This window comes from Centruroides vittatus, unplaced genomic scaffold, assembly GCF_030686945.1.
Source record: "Centruroides vittatus isolate TY-2023 unplaced genomic scaffold, ASM3068694v2 contig_1683, whole genome shotgun sequence".
Taxonomy (NCBI): Eukaryota; Metazoa; Arthropoda; class Arachnida; order Scorpiones; family Buthidae; genus Centruroides; species Centruroides vittatus.
This window is the reverse complement of record NW_027121024.1, coordinates 24776-45460: the sequence shown is the minus strand read 5'-3', so window position 1 is coordinate 45460 and position 20685 is coordinate 24776. Positions and strand designations below refer to the sequence as shown.

Below are 20685 nucleotides of genomic sequence, written 5' to 3'. Positions count from 1 at the left end.
TCTTGTTTTTTATTATAACGTCATTGAATGTATTTGGGAAATATTTGGAAAATCGTTATTATCGGTATGTATTGAAATAATTTCAGTTTTCTTGCTAAATATATTTGATATTATTTCACTTCATATACCGGCTATTTGTAATTCATAACTAGGTCATTTAATGTTTTATAAGAGTAGGATGGAGTTTGCCAGCTTAGTGTAAATTTCTTTCATTATTTAACCGAAGCATCTACTTCTTATTTAATTCTTTAGGCAGTATATTTTTATTTTTGAATTGTAAAGTTGATTGAAATTTATTTTCTTCTGCATGAAATCTTCTGTTTTTTTCAGTAATTTGTTTCATTTTATCAGAAAGATTTAACACACAGTTTTCGCTGTTTTCATTTGAAAATTTCTAAAGATTTATTAATTTTTCCTACCCTTTGCTGCCTGTGTTTTTTCATTAGAAGAATCATCTTTCAGATGCCAAGTTCCTATCTTGTCATGACCAGATTGTCACATTGCATGAAAAATTACGATTACTTTTGCTATTTGTGTACTTTCTTGTTTATTTAATAACTAGCAGGTAGGCCCGGCGTTGCTCGGGCAAAAGTAAGGATAGCGAAGATTAAGATTATTGCGTTATAGTCACAGAAGAAAAAGAGTAATTTCATCAACGAACTAAATATTTCTAAAGAAAGGTCGAATTTGAAAATCGAATGTTCTAATATTGTTCGATTCTCACGACGTGTTCTGATTATATCGTTCGACTTTCATCGAATGTTCTAAAGAAGAAAAGTCGAGAAAAACCGACCTAATCTGTTTAAATTCGAATATCGAATATGTTCTAACACATTACTCTTTTTTTTTCTTTTTCCTCCAGCGCCCGTAAATCTTGCACGTCGCTTTCTCTTGTTCTCCATTGTTACTTAACACTTCCATTGGTACTTAAACACTTTCATTGTTGATGGAAGTGTTAAAACTTAATCCTGTTCTCCCCCTGTGTAGAGGAATTTCGAAAAATTCCTTCTTAGTGTGCGTTCTCGTCACGTACCCTAACTGTGTACCAAATTTCAACTTTCAACTCCTAACCGTTTTGACACGTCTCGATAATGTATATAGAAGCTTTAATCCGTCCCTCCCCCCGTGGAGAGGAATTCTGAAAAATCCCTTTTTAGTTTGCGTTCTCGTGACGTACCCTGTGTACCAAATTTCAACTTTCAACTCTTAACCGTTTGGGCTCTGCGCTGATTATTATTATTAATATTATTTTATTTTTGCACGATTTACATCGGAGTAAAAAATACCTCGTCCCGTAACCCACAGAAAAGAAGGTATCTGTTTCCATCCCTTTATTGCATTAGATGCACTTTAAGTGCAAGTAGTTCCTCTTCTTCTTCTTTTTCTTCTTCTTAAAAGGTTTCCAGATGAGCATTGTGTACTAGTCTCAACAGTTGTATTGGGTAACTCTGGATTAACTGATTAATGATGTCTATCTGATAATTGCTGCGTGTCTGAAGATTGCTGTATGTCTTGAGATTGCTGCATATTATGCTTGACTGGATCTGGTGTGTTGACCACAAAGATAGTATTATCAAGCACTCTACTGAGTATAAGGGATGTGTGTATGGCTGCCTGTTTCTGAAGAATGCTGATGTCAATGCTGGTTTCTAAATGATCTATGTATTTCTTTATGGTTTTCGCTACTATTTTTGTTGCTCCTATTACTATTGGGATGACAGTTGTCTGTGTATTCCATAGACGGCTAACTTTTGATTTCAAAAGATGATATTTACTTAATTTTTCAATTTCTTTAGCACCAATGTTGTAATCTGATGGTACAGTTATATCTATTAATAATGTTTTATTGCGATTTTTATCAACATCTGTAAATTAAATCCGGTATATTGTGAGATACAGTGACATCAGTTTGTACAGGCATTTCCCATAAGATTTTGGCCGTACAATTTTCTTTAACTTGTGGCTGGATTAATGTTTCCTTCCACCATTGGTTAGGAATTTCTATTTTATGTTTTCGGGCCAGGCACCAGTAGACGTACTGGACAAGATTATTATGACGTTTTACATAACAGGTCCCCGCCAATTTTTCGCATCCTGATATAATGTGCTGCGTGGTCTCGTCTTTGGTTGTACAAAGGCGACATTTTCCATCCAGTGGCTCCTTTAATATGTCACGTTGATATTGTCGTGTCATTACAGCTTGGTCCTGAATAGCAAATATTAATGATTCAACTCTTGGGGCTATTTGTTGCTTTTTAATCCATTCAAATGCAAGCTCTCTGTCTATATTGCCCTGATCCAATATCCTTTTTGGAAATTGACCATGTAATTGTTTGCTTCTCCATACATCATTATGCCGTTTTATTATTGAGTTTTTAATTTCTTCATCTGTATGTGTATTTCCTCGTGGTAGATGTAATTCACCTTCTATCTCTTGTGCTTCTTTTATTATTGAGTATTTATCCCTGCCTATATCATGCTTTACTATTACTTTAATCAGATGATCACTTTCCTCTTTTAGGTATTGGTTGTATTTAACTATTTGTGCTTTATACATGTACTCTATATTTAATAGTCCTCTTCCTCCCTGATTTACTGGCAAATACAACCTTTCTACTTCTGCTTTTTGCTGATGTGCTTTTTTTACTGCTAGTAGCTTTCGTGTTTTAACATCATTTTCTTTAGGTCACTATTTTTATAGTTGATTATACCGAATGAGTAAAGTAAGACCGGGATAGCATACGTATTTATACCCTTTATTAGATAACGTGAGTTAAGGTGTGTGTTTAAAAGTTTTTTAATCCTTCTAAAATATTCTTTTGTTACCTGTTCCCTAATAATACTATGCTCTATTTTTCCTGATTCATGCACTCCTAAATATTTGTATCTATCACCTATTGCAAGTTGGTCGAAAGTTTCTCCATTCAGTAGTATATGTCCTTCTCCTACTGCACTGCTTCTGCGTCCTGCAGTTATATGTATTACTTTGCATTTATTCAGTCCAAACGCCATCCCTATATCACTTGTAAAATTCTCGACGCTTTCCAATAATACTTTTAGGTTATTTCTACTATTTGCATAAACCTTAAGGTCATCCATATATAAAAGATGATTAACCCAGATACTATCTTTCAGTTTATAGCCTTTCCTTTCATACTTATTTAGTATGAATGAAAGCGGGTTTATAGCCAAGCAGAACAACAGTGGAGAGAGAGAATCACCCTGGAATATCCCTCGTCTTATGTAGATCGGTTGAGTAGTGATTGAATCTTGGGAGCCACGTGCAGTCATGATCACTCTCCATGTAGGCATAGTCATTTGGAGGAATCTTTTAACAACAGATGGGCATTTATAGATATCAAGAATTTTAAGAGCCATTCGTGCGATACACTATCGTAGGCTTTTTGGTAGTCTATCCACGCCATACTCAGATTTTTTTGAGATTGGTGTGCATTCTCCAATATTGCTTTATTGACCATTAAGTGATCTTTACAACCCCTGGTTCTACGGCGACACCCTCTTTGTTCCTCTGCTATTATGCCATTTTCATGGCAGCAGCCATAAAGTACATCAGCTAGTATGGCGGTAAGTAATTTGTACATACTTGGCAGGCACGCTATAGGTCTCCAGTTTTCTGGATCTTCGGAGTTTTCATTTTTGGGTATTAGTATGACTTTACCTGTAGTGAACCAATCTTCTAACATCTCTTTTCCTGAGATTATATTTGTAAATAATACGGCAAAGTATTTGTGAACACTAGTCAAACACTTAATGTAGTAATTTTGAATTTTGTCTATTCCCGGCGATTTCCAGTTCATTAATTTTCGTACAGCAAATTTTACTTGATCTTCTGTAATCTCTTCTACTTCTACTTCATTAATTTCATTTGAAGCTTTTTCTATTTCTTTAACCCATTTAGCCTCCGTATTGTATTGTTTAGGATTAGATAGCTCTGATGTCCAAAATTCTTCTACATTTTCTTTACTTGGTATTTTGATATTTTTAGTAGCGTTGCTTCCCAAGCTTCTGTACAACCTATGCTCGTTTTCTTTAAAAAAAACTGTTCTGTTCCTTTTTTTGTATTCATTTCATCATATCTTTTAATTCTTCCAGTTAGAAATTATGAAACAAAAAGTCAAGGCGCTATTATGTTATTCTGATCGTTTTCAGTTTGGATATTGTATTTTATATATAGATTTTTCCTAATTTTCCTCATTCTATGTGTGTCAATTCCTCTTTTTATCTCCACTAGTTGTCCTAGTTCTTTCCTAAAATTATCTATTTTAGTTTGTATTTCTTTTATCCAAACTGGGACACATTTTGATTTTATATTCGCTGTAGATATGCATGGCGTTTGATTATTGCTTTCTATTAAAGTTTTAGCAGTTGCATATATTATATCATTTATTTCACGCAGGCTGTTATTAGTAATTAATAAATTAGGTAGATATTTGTTGAGGATATTTAGATTTTCTATGAAATGTTTATTTATTTTTGCTTTAGGTAGAAGTAACCGTTCCTCAAACGAGATTTCTTTCGTTTCAGCCGGTATTTGGAGGAATTGCAATACTATAGGTTCTTCATCCTCATCTACTACAATGTTTCGTGTCCGCTGGTCTATATTTTCTACATAATCTGGTATGGGTTGTATATCATACAGGTTGTCGTGCACTGTAGTTGTTCGAGTGTTCTCAGGTTCCGCAATCACTGTTGAAGACAGTTCTGTAGGTATTAATTCTTCTGCTTGTGTTTGTATACGGTTAAGTAGTTCTTGTGATATTACATTCTGTTTAATTATTCTGCGAGCGTGAGTTGACAAAGTATTTCCATTAAATTTATGGATTTTAGGGTTGTTAGGGTTACTTTTAATAAAAAGTGTTTCCAATCTGCTCATATATACGGGTCCTTTTGATCTTGCTTTAAAATAACAGAACATGAGTTCTTCTAGTTCTTCTGTTGACCACTTGCATCTTATTATCATCATCATCATCAACTCGTCTTGATTATATATATAGATGTAAAATACTCGTGTTTTGAAAAAATGAATTCTGTATATTTATTTTAATATAATTTGATTTCAAAACACTAATAACAGACATATGGAATTTTTACTCATTATAATCTATTTCAATTTCATCCTATTGATATGTAGTTCATTTTAAATTCTACAGGAAGGTGTTGTCTTTTACGGTCAGGGTAGATAAGCTTTATTCATTCTCTCTTGCAAAAATAATAGAACCCGCAACACTGTCTTCTCTGAAAGTCAATATACTGCTAACTGTTTTATGACTGTAAATATTTTACTCACATTTTGAGAAGATGTGGGTGAAATGACAATGAGATGTGTCTTTTGTTAAGGAAGAAATCGTTTTCCGTATGAAAAATGAAGCGATTAAAAACATTCATCTACTTCCAGGACATTATTCCAAACTTTTCCCTTAAAACGCTTTCATTCCGCTTCCAATCACTCAATTCGAAACAAAAATCTTCATTTTGTCTTAGGTTATTGTTATGGGTTTCGTTTCTGCTTTAACACAATCATTGTTAATATTTCTCTTTTCTGTCATAAAAATTTGTTTATATTCGTCATATCCTTAGTTTTATATGTTGATTCTCATTTACGAAATGTTATAATTTTATTACCAGATAACGATTTTATATGCAAACTGTTTCTAATTTCATCCTAGGTAATCTTAACTTCACCTTATTATATATTTGTCAACATGGACATTAATCGTGAACAGGACAATTATACTGGTGTTAAGCATTTATACAAAAATGAGGAAATCTTTTCAGAGAAAACAGACTCCTGTTAATTGTCCTGTTAATGATTAATGTCCATGTTGACAAATATATAATAAATAGAATAAGGACAGTAAGTAAATAATAATTAATTTCACCTTAACTGTTATACTCACAGTTAAGATGAAATTTTGAAGTTAAGATAAATTTGAAAGTCAATTTCAATTCATTGTTTCTTTTTAACTTCGTCTTTATCATAAATTTTGCGCATTACAAAACAACCGCTCTTTGCTACTATTTTATATTAGATGAAACAACATTCTGACTTACAGTCAAAGAGAAAAAAGAAACACAACACCTCTCTTGAAATGTATATGTTAGGCTCAGTGAGCGAAAAAAAACGACCACAACGCGTTGTAGTGATTAAGAAAAGCCATAATTCGTTCTGAACGTTAGTTGATGCAACAACGATAGAAGGTGATACAATACACAGTAGTTTGTAACTTTAAAATACGGGTTTTAGCCTTGAAACATTTTCGTTTACAATTTTTAGTGCTGAACAACATAGTAATTTAATTTTCATATTTAAAAAAAAATTCAAAAAATAAAATGTATGGAGAAATAATGTATTTATTTCTATTTTGTTTTGCTTTAAGTGCTAAAGTTCAAACTGCGTGTTTTAGTAGGTGCTTAATGTACTCCACACGATGACATAAATATCAGCTGCTAATGTTAAAAATCACTGTGCGACGGATTTATTATGGATAAAAGCCACCACAAGTTCTGGATGTTATCTAATAACGAGATGATGATAAGAAAATGAAACTTTCTATTTCATTATGATTTATTTATCTTCAATCATCTTATGTAAGTAAGTAACAAAATTATTCAGCACATACAGAACTTGTTTACTTTTCAACATTTAATCATTCCCGGAAATCTGCTGCAGTGTTCGAGATGTCAACATTTTCAAACAATAAATTTACTAAAAATAATTACTTCGTCAGGAACTTTTATTAATTAATCAGTCTTTTTTATGAGAATCAAGGATATTGCAGTGTGATTTATTTTACAAGAACTGTTACATTGATATTTCGAGTTTCATTTTATGTTATTTGAGCGACGTTTGCATTTTTTATCTATACAATATCTGTTACAGCGACAAATTATAAACCCTTTCATACTTCCAGATGTTAACATGGATGCTAAGCGAAATGTTAATAAAATTGAGGGTACGTCCTGAATGTTAATAAAGTTACTCTCAGAAATTGTAAATTCATTACGAGCATAAAATTGTTTCAAATGTTTTAGTTATGGTGCCTGGTGTTGATAGAGGACGTGCAGATTTCAGAAGACAATCAAGAAGACAAGGGTCTTGTTAATAGTCTTCTGGGAGCTGCACGTCCTCTATCAACACCAGGTACCATAACTAAAACATTCAAAACAATTTCATCCTGTCCGAGTAACCTAAACTAATCTAACAAACGCGTCGTGGTCAAATATCACACGACACGAATTTCTGGTCGTTTTGAATTAGCCACTACGCGTTCTGGCCGTTTTTTTTTCGCTCAATAAGTGTTTTCGGTTTTTGATACACACTAAAGATGAGCGCGTAATTTACGCATTCATAACAGTGCAAGAACACAAAGACAATGAACCTGGAGGAATTTTTTTTATTCTCTAACAGATGACGATCATCTGTACAGCTGCATCGTTATATATTATCAAATTGAACAACTTTCAGTCTAACTCTATATATTCTGTTTTATTTGCTACAATTTTTCAAAATACGCTAAAATTTCCAGGCTTCGTTTCATTAATTTCTATAACTCTAAAAGTCCTCTTACGTGTTTGAAATTTATCCACATCCTTTTCGTCAATTTCAATAATTGCATAATTGGGTTACAAAAGATTTTGGAAATTTGTTTTTAATTTTTTATTCATTCTTTGGTTCAAAATTATTACCATTATGTTCTAAAAATATAAATGAAGATCTTATACGATAAAAATATGTTAAACGAGCAGTTGAAAAATGGAAATATTTTTTACATTCTTCAGGTATTAACTTTCAAAAGTATCAAAGTCGAATTCTTCCAAACTAACAACATAAGATCTTTACTAAGCAGTTATTTTATAATTAGTTTTAAAATTTCATTGAAACATTAAATCTAAAAAATGTAGGGTTGTAAATACTAATAATAAATTAGCTAAAGTGGAAAGTGAAAAATAATTGATTATAACCTTACATTACATTAGAAGATAAGCCGTTTTATATAATAATGTCAAAAAAAATGTAAATATTTCAGGTAATTCAACGAAAAAACAATAAAACGACAACCAAAAAATAAATCATGTCATTGTGCATTCTCACATAAAGTTAACAATATTTTCTAAATTGAAAATAGTTATTTTCTGTATTTGAACTTTGTACAAATGTTACTGTACGTTTAATATAACTTTGCATAATATATATATATTTACTTTAATATGTTTCGTGTACTCTGTTCCTTTATACAAAGTCGATTTTTCAGATGAACTCTGTTAAACGTGTACTGAATTATACCAAACTGAAATCAGAAGCATCATACGAAAGTTCTCTCGATAAACAACCACCCTCAGATTGGCCACAAAAAGGAGAAATTCATTTTGATAATGTTTTTTTACAATATTCTAAGGATAGAAATACTGTATTAAAGAACTTAACATTTCGTATTTACTCGGGAGAAAAGGTAAAGTATCTACAAATTCTAAAGATTGTTGCTAATAATTACTGTCTGAAATGATCTGTATTGTTTATGAGTTGCAGATAGGAATTGTCGGCAGAACAGGGGCAGGAAAGAGTTCTATAATCGCTTCGTTATTTCGCATGACAGAGCCGACAGGAACAATAACCATCGATGGGGTTGACATTAAAGATATCGGGCTTCGGGATCTACGTAGCAAAATATCCATCATTCCTCAAGTAGGCCTATGTAACAATTAATTTATTAAATATAATTTCTTATTCTAAAATTTTCATATTCATTTATGGGGGGCGAAGCGCCCCCATAAATGAATATGAAAATTAGCGACTGGTGAGATTTTGATTGCGCCCTGTTTCGTCGGAAAATATTTTACCCATTTTACTTTTTCTGTTTATGTCTCAACAATGTTTAATTTAAAATTGACTCAATTACTACTACTAATGTCTGGTATCGAGCCGAACCCAGGTCCTCTTCAAAAAACTCCGACGAAAAGAGGTAGACCATTATCAAACCGAACTACGCAATCTTTTTTTAATACAAAATCAACTGAAAGTGAAAGCAACTTGATTACCGAATATACTCAACCACGAAAAGTGGAATCGACTACTCCAGTAAGTGAAAACTCTACTTTGAATCCTTCATGTTCAACTTTAAATATGGAACTATCGGACACAACAACTGCACTTCCTTGGACGAAGCTAGTGGATTTGATTACTTCTAGTAACGAAAAAATAGGAAATCAATTTTCTCTAATACGTAAAGAAATTATTACTATCCATAATGAAATTAGTGACTTTACTAGTCAATTTCAGACTATTAAAGATAGAAATTATAATCTTGAATCTGAAATTACAAAATTAAGAAAAGAGAATGAGTTGCGGTTAATTTGCAACTAGGTATTCCAAGATGGCGGCCTATTCGGTTGCGACTGCCGACGCTCCCGACGGCGACCGTTGCGAGCGAGACGCGATCACGTGACTACCTCGGAAAAACGCCGACGCCTAACTAAAAAAATGTACGTTGCATGTAAATACTACTACTACTACTAGTACTAAGTATTGGAAAAAAAAAAACATTTTACTCACGTTTCCGAAGGCTGTCATTTTCATTTCTCTCTTTTGGCAACGACGACATGGTGACCGGTTTTCGATTCGGCTTGGGACGATTCTTTTTTTCTTTTCTTCGTCCGTTTTACATTCCCACTTGTATTTTTCATCCCCTTCGTTTCCGTTTCCTCCTTTTTCTTTCGGGTTGTTCTGGGGCGGCGGGCACAGACGGCGGTTTTTTCCATACGGGGATCTTACCCGATCCAAGTTATATGTAACTTAAATGTTTCGCGAACAGTTCGAATCGTTTTCCGGGCCGTAGTTGGTGCCATTTAAACAACTTCTTCTTGTACATGAACATGTACAGATAAGAATCCGACAAATCCTCGGTATAATATTTGGGCAAATGCTCCTGTTTTTTAAGACTCCCCATAGCCGTTCTATCGTCCGAGTGTGTACTACGCCGGTTTGAGGGTTCACGAAATTCTTCGAATGATTCACCGTCTTGTGGACTATTTCGACACCTTCCAGGTCGTCTATTATGTGATTAGAACTTCTCCACTCGTCGGTAAAAACCGTGCTTCCAGATTTGACGAATTTCGAAATTATCCAATTCAACGTCTCCTCGCTCCTGTCGTTGATTTTGCAAACGACAGCATTCGTTATCCTCGCGACACACACTCCGCCGACTACCCATCTCCTGCCCTTCAGTTTGCGATCCTTTTCGTATTTACGTCTGGCTATCACGGTCTCGTCGATTTCCACGGTTCTGCCGGGTCCTCCTATTTTAAACGACGAAACATTCTCCACTGCTATCATCATTATTAGACGGAAGTAGTTTGCCGCCCAATCGACAGACGTGTGACTACTGATAGAGCATGCAAAGGCCGCGTTCTTTAGCGTGCATTCCAAGCACAGCAAGTGCCATACGAAGGAAAACACTTTGCCCCAAGAAATGTGTCCGCACTTACCTCTAAAGGTACCTTCGAAAGCGGAAGAGGAGTTCTTTTTACAATAGGCGCATCTCATCGCCTCGGATTTCCTGTCGGCACGGTACACCAACTTCGACGCCCGGAAACAAGCGGTACAAACGGCCTCGACGTGTTGCAAACCTAGTTTTATGACCAATTTCACGTCGGACGGAATTTTCTCGTCCATCCCAAAATCGTTAAATTTGCTTCCAAGCAATTCAAAGAACATTAGTGAATCACACCTATTCCAGAATTCTTCCGAAATTATCACTTCGGTCGACATTATTATTATTCTCGGGTTTTTTTTCTTTCTTTCTTTCTAAATTTCGAAAAAAACGAAATAAACAAAATGCAAAATGTCAGGAATAAACCTCGATACGAAAGGAGAAAAAAAGAGGCACGTACCGTAAAAAGACCAGTATGAAAATTCTAGAGAACCAAAAAACAAAAACGTCTCGCATACGCCACGACCATGCGAAAGGAAACGAAAATTTGCATAATTTTACAGCAAGGGAAAATCGACGACGAACGAAGCGATTTACATACAAAAATTGCCAGATTTCGAAAAACGTTCTCTACAGTTGCCAGCGCCGAGATTTCCGAACGGGTCACGTGATCGCGTCTCGCTCGCAACAGTCGCCGTTGGGATCGTCCGCAGTCGCAACCGAATACGCCGCCATCTTGGAATACCTAGGTGCATTTTAACCTGAGTTGCTCCAGTTTAAGATTGATGCACTGCAGAATAAATTAAATAATAATAATTTTATAATATATGATTATTCGAAAACATTTGCTGACGGGAATGAAGAGGACATATTGAATTTCTTGAATCATTCACTAAATATTCCATGCAAAATGGAAGATAAAATTAAATCAATTCACAATATTCCTAACTCAAAAAAATTAATGTTACCCTTGGTGGCAAGATGGCGACGGGAAAATTTTTTCCTACATTCTAGACAGCGACAGGGAAAATCATTTTTCCTTGCGTTCGACGTAGCGGCCGCGATTCCAGTATCCTCGAAATGGAGACGCGCGATTTCGCGTTTGTGACGTGAAAGAGAGAGAGGGAGCTCTTTGGAAATGTTGTGACGTAATGTGTTGGTGCCGAGATCGTCGAATTATGCAAATTTCGTTTGCAGGGAGTGTAGAAGACAGTGGTGTGTTGCATGTTCGGTGTTGGCCTCGCATTTTCTTTTTTCTACAATATCTGTTCTTTCTGAATTGCTAAAAAGGTAATTTATTTTTTACGAGTAAAAACAAAAAAAATGCATTCTTTTCGCGCGTGTTTTGTTAGAATTGTTTTTTTTTATTTTTTAGTAAATTCGGTAATATGTATATTTTTTCTAGGCGGTTACTAATTTCGTGCACGTCATGGGCGACGTTGATTTGAGTTCGAAGGAATTCTGGGACAAATGTACTACCAGGAAGTTTTATAAAATGATGGAAACAAATTATTCGGAATTGGGATTGAACCTGGGAATTGATAATGCATTCAAATTTGCGGTCAAATTAGGTATGCATCAGATACAGTCGACGTGTTCTACGTGCGATAAGACATGGAAATTATATTACAGAAGCGAAAGAAATTAATGTCTTCTTACATGCAGTTCGTGTGCAGTTAAATATTCAGTGTTCGAAGGAACTTTTAAAAGCAAATGTGGTCGTTTGTCCTGGGGATGTATCTTGTCATTCATATGGCACTACCTATGTCTAGAATGTGGTGTGACGATTTCGGCTTTAGCATCCGGGATATCTTGAAAAGCTAGTGTGGATTGGTCGAATCACATATGTGAGGTTAGCCGATTGGCGTGGAAGTATGCTACGGCGGTCGAGCGGACAAACTGTCTTGTGGGAGTGGACGGACTCACTGAGACGGATTACCATCAAAAACCGTTTAATAAACATCGAAATTTCCTTACAATTTGCTCTTGTTTGATGAGGTAGAACCACACAAAGCGCGAGAATAATTGTCCAAAAAGAAAGTTCGACAAAAGTTCGCGTCTACATGACTTGTAGTTCGACGTGGACGGCGAAATATCCGTGGGCCCCGGGGCATATGGCACGTCCTTCGGCTACTTCTCTACGGGCGAACCGACGATCTGGAGATAGCTAGAAGACAGCAATTGACGATGCTTCCTCCGGGTCCGAAAGGGGTCCTTTTTTCCAATGTTTCGGGAGCACACACGACCAAGAGAGGAAACTCACGCATCCAAGAACCAAAAAATGTCCTTGAAAAACGATTTTATAATGTTTTTCCCCCAAGTCGCCTCTCCATTGGTCTCTCATTGTCACCTGGTGCCAATTCGAAACCCGATGGAGGTCGCGGGAGAGGTCAACGTCGCGACTGAATATGATTCCTCTCTTGTCGCGTGTTTCTCGAATTCATTTCTTTCCATTGTTTTAAATATTTCAAAAAAATACTTCCATTGTGCAATTTAGATCTTTACTTTCGTCCCTTTGCGTTGTAAAGGGAGATTTTTAAGATCTTGTTAACATGTCCATTCGGACCTCCCAGTCGACCCCCGTTCGGGTCCTCACACATACGTCCAGTAATGATGATATCACTAAGTAACATGACAAGCTTCGAAATCGGCGGGCTGAATAAGATCGTCGAGATCGACGAAACTGTCATTTGCAAGAGGAAGTACGAAGAAGGCAGGTTATTGAAATCGACGAAATGGGTTGTGGGAGGCATATGTAGACAGGACAAGAACTGTTTTATTTGTCAGGTAAACGACAGATCCGAACAAACTCTAAATTGGATAGTTCACAAATACGTCAATTCGGGAAGTTTGATAATAACTGACGAGTGGAAGGGGTACAACCACATTGACGACATCGAAGACGTGGACGTAGAACACAGAACTGTAAATCACTCGAAAAACTTCGTCAATCCGAGGACAGGCGACCACAAATTTTTCCTAGAACGCTTATAGGGATACCTAAAAAATAAAAAAACACCTGCCGAAGCATTACACAAGCGATTTATCGGACTCATACGTGTATCTGTTCATGTACAAGAAGTTCATGGACTGGCTTAAAAAAAACTACCGGAGGAAGATTTCACATTTCCATCGAACATCTGGCTATGATTTATCCCGGGACAGGAAAAAGTCCGAAATGGGTAGAACCCGAGACAGTTCTGTCTGCACCCGTTCAAAACGTCGATAAAAAGAATTCAAAGAAATCAAAGAAGAGTCGGGATAAGGAAACGTCAGCCACCGCGAGTAAAAAAAGAAATAAGAAGTCATCGACAGTAGCAGCCAATGCAAAACCAGGGGGGAAAATAAAAAGATCTATAAGAAACGAAGATCAAAGTTCCAAAGTCGAGAAGAAATATAAAAAAAGGGAAATAATAGACAATCAACGTGAGTAAAAAAATTTTTTTTCTATTAAAATAGGGTTTACAGTAGCTTATTATAGTATAGGAGTTGCTCGGTCGCGTTATTACGAAACAGTGCGAAACGCGCAGTCTCCATAGAAGATGAAGATGGCGACCGGAAACGCGGCCGCCACGTCAAACGCAGGGAAAAATAATTTTCCCCGTCGCGTCTAGAATGTAGGGAAAAAATTATCCCGTCGCCATCTTGCCACCAAGGGTAACATTAACCCTAAAAAATTAATATCTTATGCTTGACTTTAAAATCTGATCAATTGCGAAATCAAATTATGATCACCTTCAATAAACGAAAAGAAAATAAATCATTGGGACCATGGCAAAATTTAAACATGTCTGTAGATTTGGTTGTTAATTCTCGTAAGAGAAGAAAAGCTTTATTACCTTACTACATTGATCTAAAAAAACGAAATACACAGGTTAAATTACGAGACGATTTTCTCCTAATCAAACAGAAAAAAGGAACTTATAGTTTTTCAATAAATCAACTGGTATATGCAGAGAATTTTTTAGACTATACGACTTGAATAATTCCGATAATCATCAACCTTCGATAATACTTAATAATGAAACTGATTATAATAAAAATCATGAAACATATTACCTAAACATAATAGATTGGAACTGTAATGGCTTATTGAAAAAAATTGATAGTATTGAATTTAGATATTTATTACATAATACTGATATAATGAGACTAACGGAAACCTTGTTGACTTCGTCACATGAAGGATTGAAAAATAAATACATTGAATATACTGATATATCAACCGTGGCGCATAAACCAGTTGGCCCTGGTCGTCCGTACGGTGGTTTAAGCATACCCATTAAGAAAAATATAGGAGTAATTAAAAGTATACAAAAACTTGATAACTGTATAGCAGTCTTAATCCAAATTACCAATCCAGACTTATATTTTTTGGTAAACAGATTGATAGCCATTATACTAGTTTATATCCCTCCAGATCAGCATCAGATTTTAAATGACGTCTTTAAATTCATTGAACAATAGAAAATCATTATTCCTTACGTTATAATTATAGGCGATTTAAATGCGAGAATTGCAGAAAAAATGGATATGGAATATAAGGGACCCAATTTATTAATCCAATACACTCGTAAATCAAAAGATAAAAAATATAACAAAACAGGACTACAACCACTAGAATATATGGATCAATTACAACTTTATATACTGAATGGTAGAATTAAAAATCATTATCCGTCTGAATTTACTTGTCTGACTAACTCTGGCTGTTCAACAATAGATTTAATGATATGTTCAGAATTAATTACAGATTTACGTACACAGATTCAAGTATTAAATTATGACCTCTCTGACGATTTTCCCATAATGTCTATTCAAATTTCAAAAAGTCAACTATATAAAAGTGAACCAATATCGTATCAAATAACCAACTATAACTATCAACATTACCAACTTTCAATTAGTAACAGAATTAAATATTTATTGAACCATGCTCCAACGGAGGGAATAGAAAATATTTACAATTTCAACTAGTATTAAAAGGATTTATACAAATACGTAATTCAAAATATAATATATCACATAAATTTAAGAAACCATGGTATGATACGAATTGTTACAAGCTTAAAACTCAGAAGATCTCTAAAAGCTCTAAAACAATTTAGAAGCTCTCAGAAGCTCTCAGAACAGAAGCTCAGAATCTCAGAAGCTCTAAAACAATTTAGAATAAATTATTCTGATGAATTTTTTAACCATTATAAACAACTTAAAACATCATATTTCAATCTTCTAAATGTAAAAAGTCAAATTATTTTAAAAACCTACAACAACGTATCCTAGCAGACAAGAATAATCTACTTTTCTGGTCAACACTTCAAAAATTGCGGAAAACTCGTTCAGAACGTCAACCAGATATAGACTTTCCAACATGGTCTCAATATTTCAATAGATTGATATATTTTCATTAATCGGAAAACTACCACCAAAGAACCCTAACAAATGAATTTTTTGATCCACCCATTACCTATGATGAACTGGAATACTCCATTGGGAAATTAAAACTAAAATCATCGCTGGGACCAGATTTAATTACTAATAAATTCATCAAACTCGTACCTCCGTCAGGAAACATTTACTACTTGAACTTTTTAATTATTTTTACGATTTCTGAACTTACCCGTCATCATGGAATTCCGCCAATCTACTTATGATCTACAAAAAAAGGGAAATAGATTAGCACCAGAGAACTATCGCCTCATCGCACTTCTATCTACTATAAGAAAATGTTTCACATCCATATTAGCAACACGTATTCAAAAATGGACTATAAACCAAAATCTAAATTCGAAATTCCAATTTGCTTTCATGAAATCTAAAGGAACCGAATCAGCTTTATTCTTGCTATATTCAGCTATAACTTCTCTAATTCAAATATACTTAAGGAAAAAACAAAGGAAAATTTTTGCCGCATTCATCGATTTTACTAAGGCCTTTGATTCTATACACGTACCCTCTTTGGTTAAAAAACTAAAAATACTGGGGGCAGGTAATAAATTTGCAACTGCTATTATGAATCTTTTCTCCTCATATAAAATCAATATTATTTACGGAAATCGGCGATATCCTGAAATTACTATAAATCGAGGAATTCTACAAGGTGAGCCACTGTCTCCTTATCTGTTTAATTTTTATATTAATGATATCGATAAGCTATTTTTAAATGATTCAGAAGACATTTATACATACAGAAGAACATTTCATTACATTCTATACGCAAACGACCTGGTTCTATTGGCCCCAACCAAAGTTACTTTACAACATAAGCTTAATAAAATCAATGACTATCGGAATTCCATATCCTTGTCAATTAACATTGCTAAATCAAAAATAATTATTTTCAGAAACAATATCAAACTTACAAATCTAGAAAAATCTTATATAAATGATCAACCTTTAGAACTGATCAACAATATAAAATACTTAGGTACGATTTTCAACTGGAACGGTAAATTTCAGATGCACTTGAAATATCTCAATATAGAAATCAATCAACAAATTAATAATACTGTCTATTTAAGTGCTAGTTTAAAAATTACGAATTTAAAACTTCATATGAGACTGTTTAAATCAATAATAATGCCAGCTATTTTATATGCCAGTCCAATTTGGGCCATAGATATATTCTATGACTTGGAAAAATTTCACATCATATTTTTACGTAAACTATTTAAACTCGAAAGTACTGTCCCAGGATATGCAATATGTGCAGAAACCAACAGATGTCAACTTTTCCCTTTCTTTATGAAAACACGAATCAAATTCTATTACCGATTATTGAACACAACAGATGATAATATTAAATTTTTACTTCATATTATGAATACTCAAATGAATAACGACAATATCAACAAAATAACATAGAATTATATGTTTAATAAAGTTTTACAGTCATTTAGAGTTTTTTTTTTTTTCCTCTATTCGACAACTATACTGATAATTGGAAATATGCCTACACTATAATGATAGACTCAGCATTTTCTCATTCGATGATTGGTGATCAAAACGCAATACTTAATTCAACATACCACCCTTGGTATTTACATATTCTAAGCCTACCTGCTCATTCGAACATTATCACAATGGATACAACTTTAAATATTAAACGTTTATTACTTCAACTGAGACTCAACCATCACTCTTTAATTGTAAACAATTCATATATTTGACTTTTCAAGATCATGTTATTGGTGTAACTCTAATTCTTTTTCTGCACTTTACCTTTTCAGAGATTGTACTGCTTTGAAAAATTATCAACAAAAATTCCAAACCAGTCCTATTTTTTACAAATAATGAACTAAATTATAGATCCACACTGGGCAATTTAACAAAAATGAATATGTACAAAATTGTTAATTTTTTTACTCATATTATTAACGAATTGAATGTCCATTGTACGAAATGATTATATGTTTATATTGTCTATTTATCAATATTCATGCAACTAACTTAATGTTTGTACTTAATGTTTTTTTCTTGTACATTAACCAATTTTCCCCCCGTAACAAGGTCTCCTTACTATGAATAAAGATTATTATTATTATGAGTATTCAGCATTTAACAAAAATATGTTTTGTAAGACAAAATTTGTATTTAATTATAAAAAAAATATAAAGATAATTAAAAGTAAATATTCATTTACTGTAATTCATCTCTTTTGCTTCTTCTATAAAAAATGCAATTTTTTAAACATGATAAAATAGAATACTGTGAGAGAATCTGAACAAATACAACAAATTTTTCACGGGATGGTACATTCCACGTATGACAGAGTTGTCCCTTCCCATTATGGGCTTAGCAGCAACCATAATTGACTCTATAAAAATGCCCACATAGGGGGAATGATTTACAATAGTCTAGTAATTATAAAAAAATGCATGTCGATATAACAAAGAACAATAAATAATTAGTCTAAGAATTTTTTGATATGAAGGGAAATTTTATATATTGACACTACTAATTTTCGGAGAAGGTTGAGAATTCAAGACATTACGCAGGCCTTCGTTCTATTACGAGAACATTTTAAGTGTTTACTGTTTCCAATTGAATCAGATTAGAAATCGGAAAATGCAGAATTTCTTTTACGCCATTGTTAATACAATGACAATAAGATTATTGTAATTGGACATAACCTGTTGGCCGATTTCTTTTGCCGTTTCTCGTTTTAAATAATGAGCATTGGGACCAATGATATGCAAATGAATTTTCATTATTTTAATGTATTTATATGCCAATACAAATGCTGATTACGCTAGCCCGAGATGTTGATTTTATTCATATAAATTCTGGTATAAACTCAACTTTTATATAATATACCTTTTGGTTTACACAAGAAGATATAAATAGGATATCATATTTTCAATAAAAATTCTCGTATAAACTTGTGATCAAACTTCCAAATAAAGACGTTTTTGTTTGTACAACAAGTATAGGCATTGTGACTGAGTGTGCAAATAAAACAGAATAGTTTTCTGAAAATCTATATCACCTGTCACCATATTCCCAAATCTTATCTTCATATTACCACTGCCACTCAATTATATTAGTTATTTAGAACCCGGTAATTAGCTGAGTGATAAATGATATGTAGTTTTTAGAATTTATACCACATATGTTTTGTTAAAAAAAAACATACCTTATTGCAAGCCAAACGTGAAACTTTTTGCAAGATAAAATCACTATATACTGATGTTACCGAAATAATATTTCATCAATATTAAGCTGTCATCGGAAAAAAATTACAGCCCAATATTGTTGAAATATAAAACTTTGCATTTTGCAGCAAATGCACTTATGCATTTTCGTATCATTAAGAAATTTTTTTTAATTCGAAGTTACATTTTCTTAAATTATATTTTAGGGTTTAATAAATATGATAATAATTTAGTGTTAAATCGTGAAAAGAACAGTATGAGAAAGTTTTGTTAGAATTTTAATTAAATTAGAGAATGCAAATTAAAGTGATCATTTCCAGAACATGTACAAAATATAAACAGTGATGTGCTTCACAAAAAAAAGGATTTTAATTAAATTTTGCATAATAAAAATTAGAATTTAGATATTTAGAAAAGAATATTTGGAAAAAATTTTTCTTTTGTGTAATATATTATTGTGAGAACCGAGGAGGAGAAGAGCGGCAAGCTTCTTTCTCCCTCTTACCGGTGCGGATCTACAGGGTCTGTCACAGCGTCACGGGATTGCGATTACGCGAGTGGAGGGGTTAGTTAGGTTGGGATAGTGCATCAGTCGTATTCAAGGAAGACAACAGGATTTAAAAATACACATATAACACTTATTTAATACTACGATAAAAGAGTTTACAAGATATGGCTAAATATGAATGTGTTAAACTATACAAAGTTATAAAGCGCGCGCTAATCGAAGTGACTAGTCGGCGCTCGACGCGACAGTACGACGCGGGTTATTCGTAACGTTATGAATCTAGCTACAACTATTCCACCGAGAGAGAGAGAGAGAGAGAAGAGAGCTTTCAATTTAAATTAGTAACTCTGTTCACATATTTTATGCGTGGTGCGTGGAAACTCCCGGATCCGCGAAGGTCTTACGCCTTCGCGGATTTGGGAGTTCGTGGAGGCAGGTGGCTAGACGTGAGGCCGGAGGTGATCGTGGATAAATATGGCGGGACTGATCCTAAGTCTATGGCCGTCGAAGTCCGCAGTCAGCGCTCGACGTCTTCTGTGGACGGCTGCTGTATCGTATGGTCGCTGTCGATGTCCGCCGTTTTTGGCGCCGAGGCTGTCTGCCGTCGATGTCCGCCCCGAGGACTGCATTCAGCCCCTTTTTATATCCGATTTAACGGAAGCTGACTCACACATCAGGTGATGAAATGGGTCATAAGTTCGATTCGCGACTAATAATTGTTGATATAAACTAAATTGTATGTTCTGTCTTTTTAGACGTGTTAGCACTCCCAACACCGGATGGTGGGGTCGGAAGGTTAAGATCTATGTTGGGACTTATGAAATAATTGTTGTCCTTTAGTGAATCATCGATATGAGCAGGTGGGAATGTTTGGTTTGGACCTCCCAGCAAGGTGACCTTTTTTCTACTCTCGACCGAAGGATTGGTCTCTCTTATGCTAATTGGGTAATGAGGATGTTTCACGAAGCTGGATACGTATAATTGAAACTCAGATGCGAGGGGGAAAATTTTTCATGACGCTTGGAACGTCGTTTGTAAGAGGAGAAGGTCAGCTGTTTACTGCGTCGAAGTAAAG

At 34.3% G+C, this 20685-nt stretch overlaps 1 protein-coding gene across 1 annotated transcript in view; it reads left to right on the top strand.

Annotated features, from left to right (window-relative positions):
• LOC136969018 (ATP-binding cassette sub-family C member 4-like) overlaps positions 1-20685 on the top strand; it is a 105437-nt gene that overhangs the window by 78857 nt on the left and 5895 nt on the right. Inside the window, exons 17-18 of the mRNA XM_067263093.1 lie at positions 8274-8471; positions 8549-8704. Coding sequence (XP_067119194.1) covers positions 8274-8471; positions 8549-8704 — 354 coding nt within the window. The remainder of the gene's footprint in view (positions 1-8273; positions 8472-8548; positions 8705-20685) is intronic.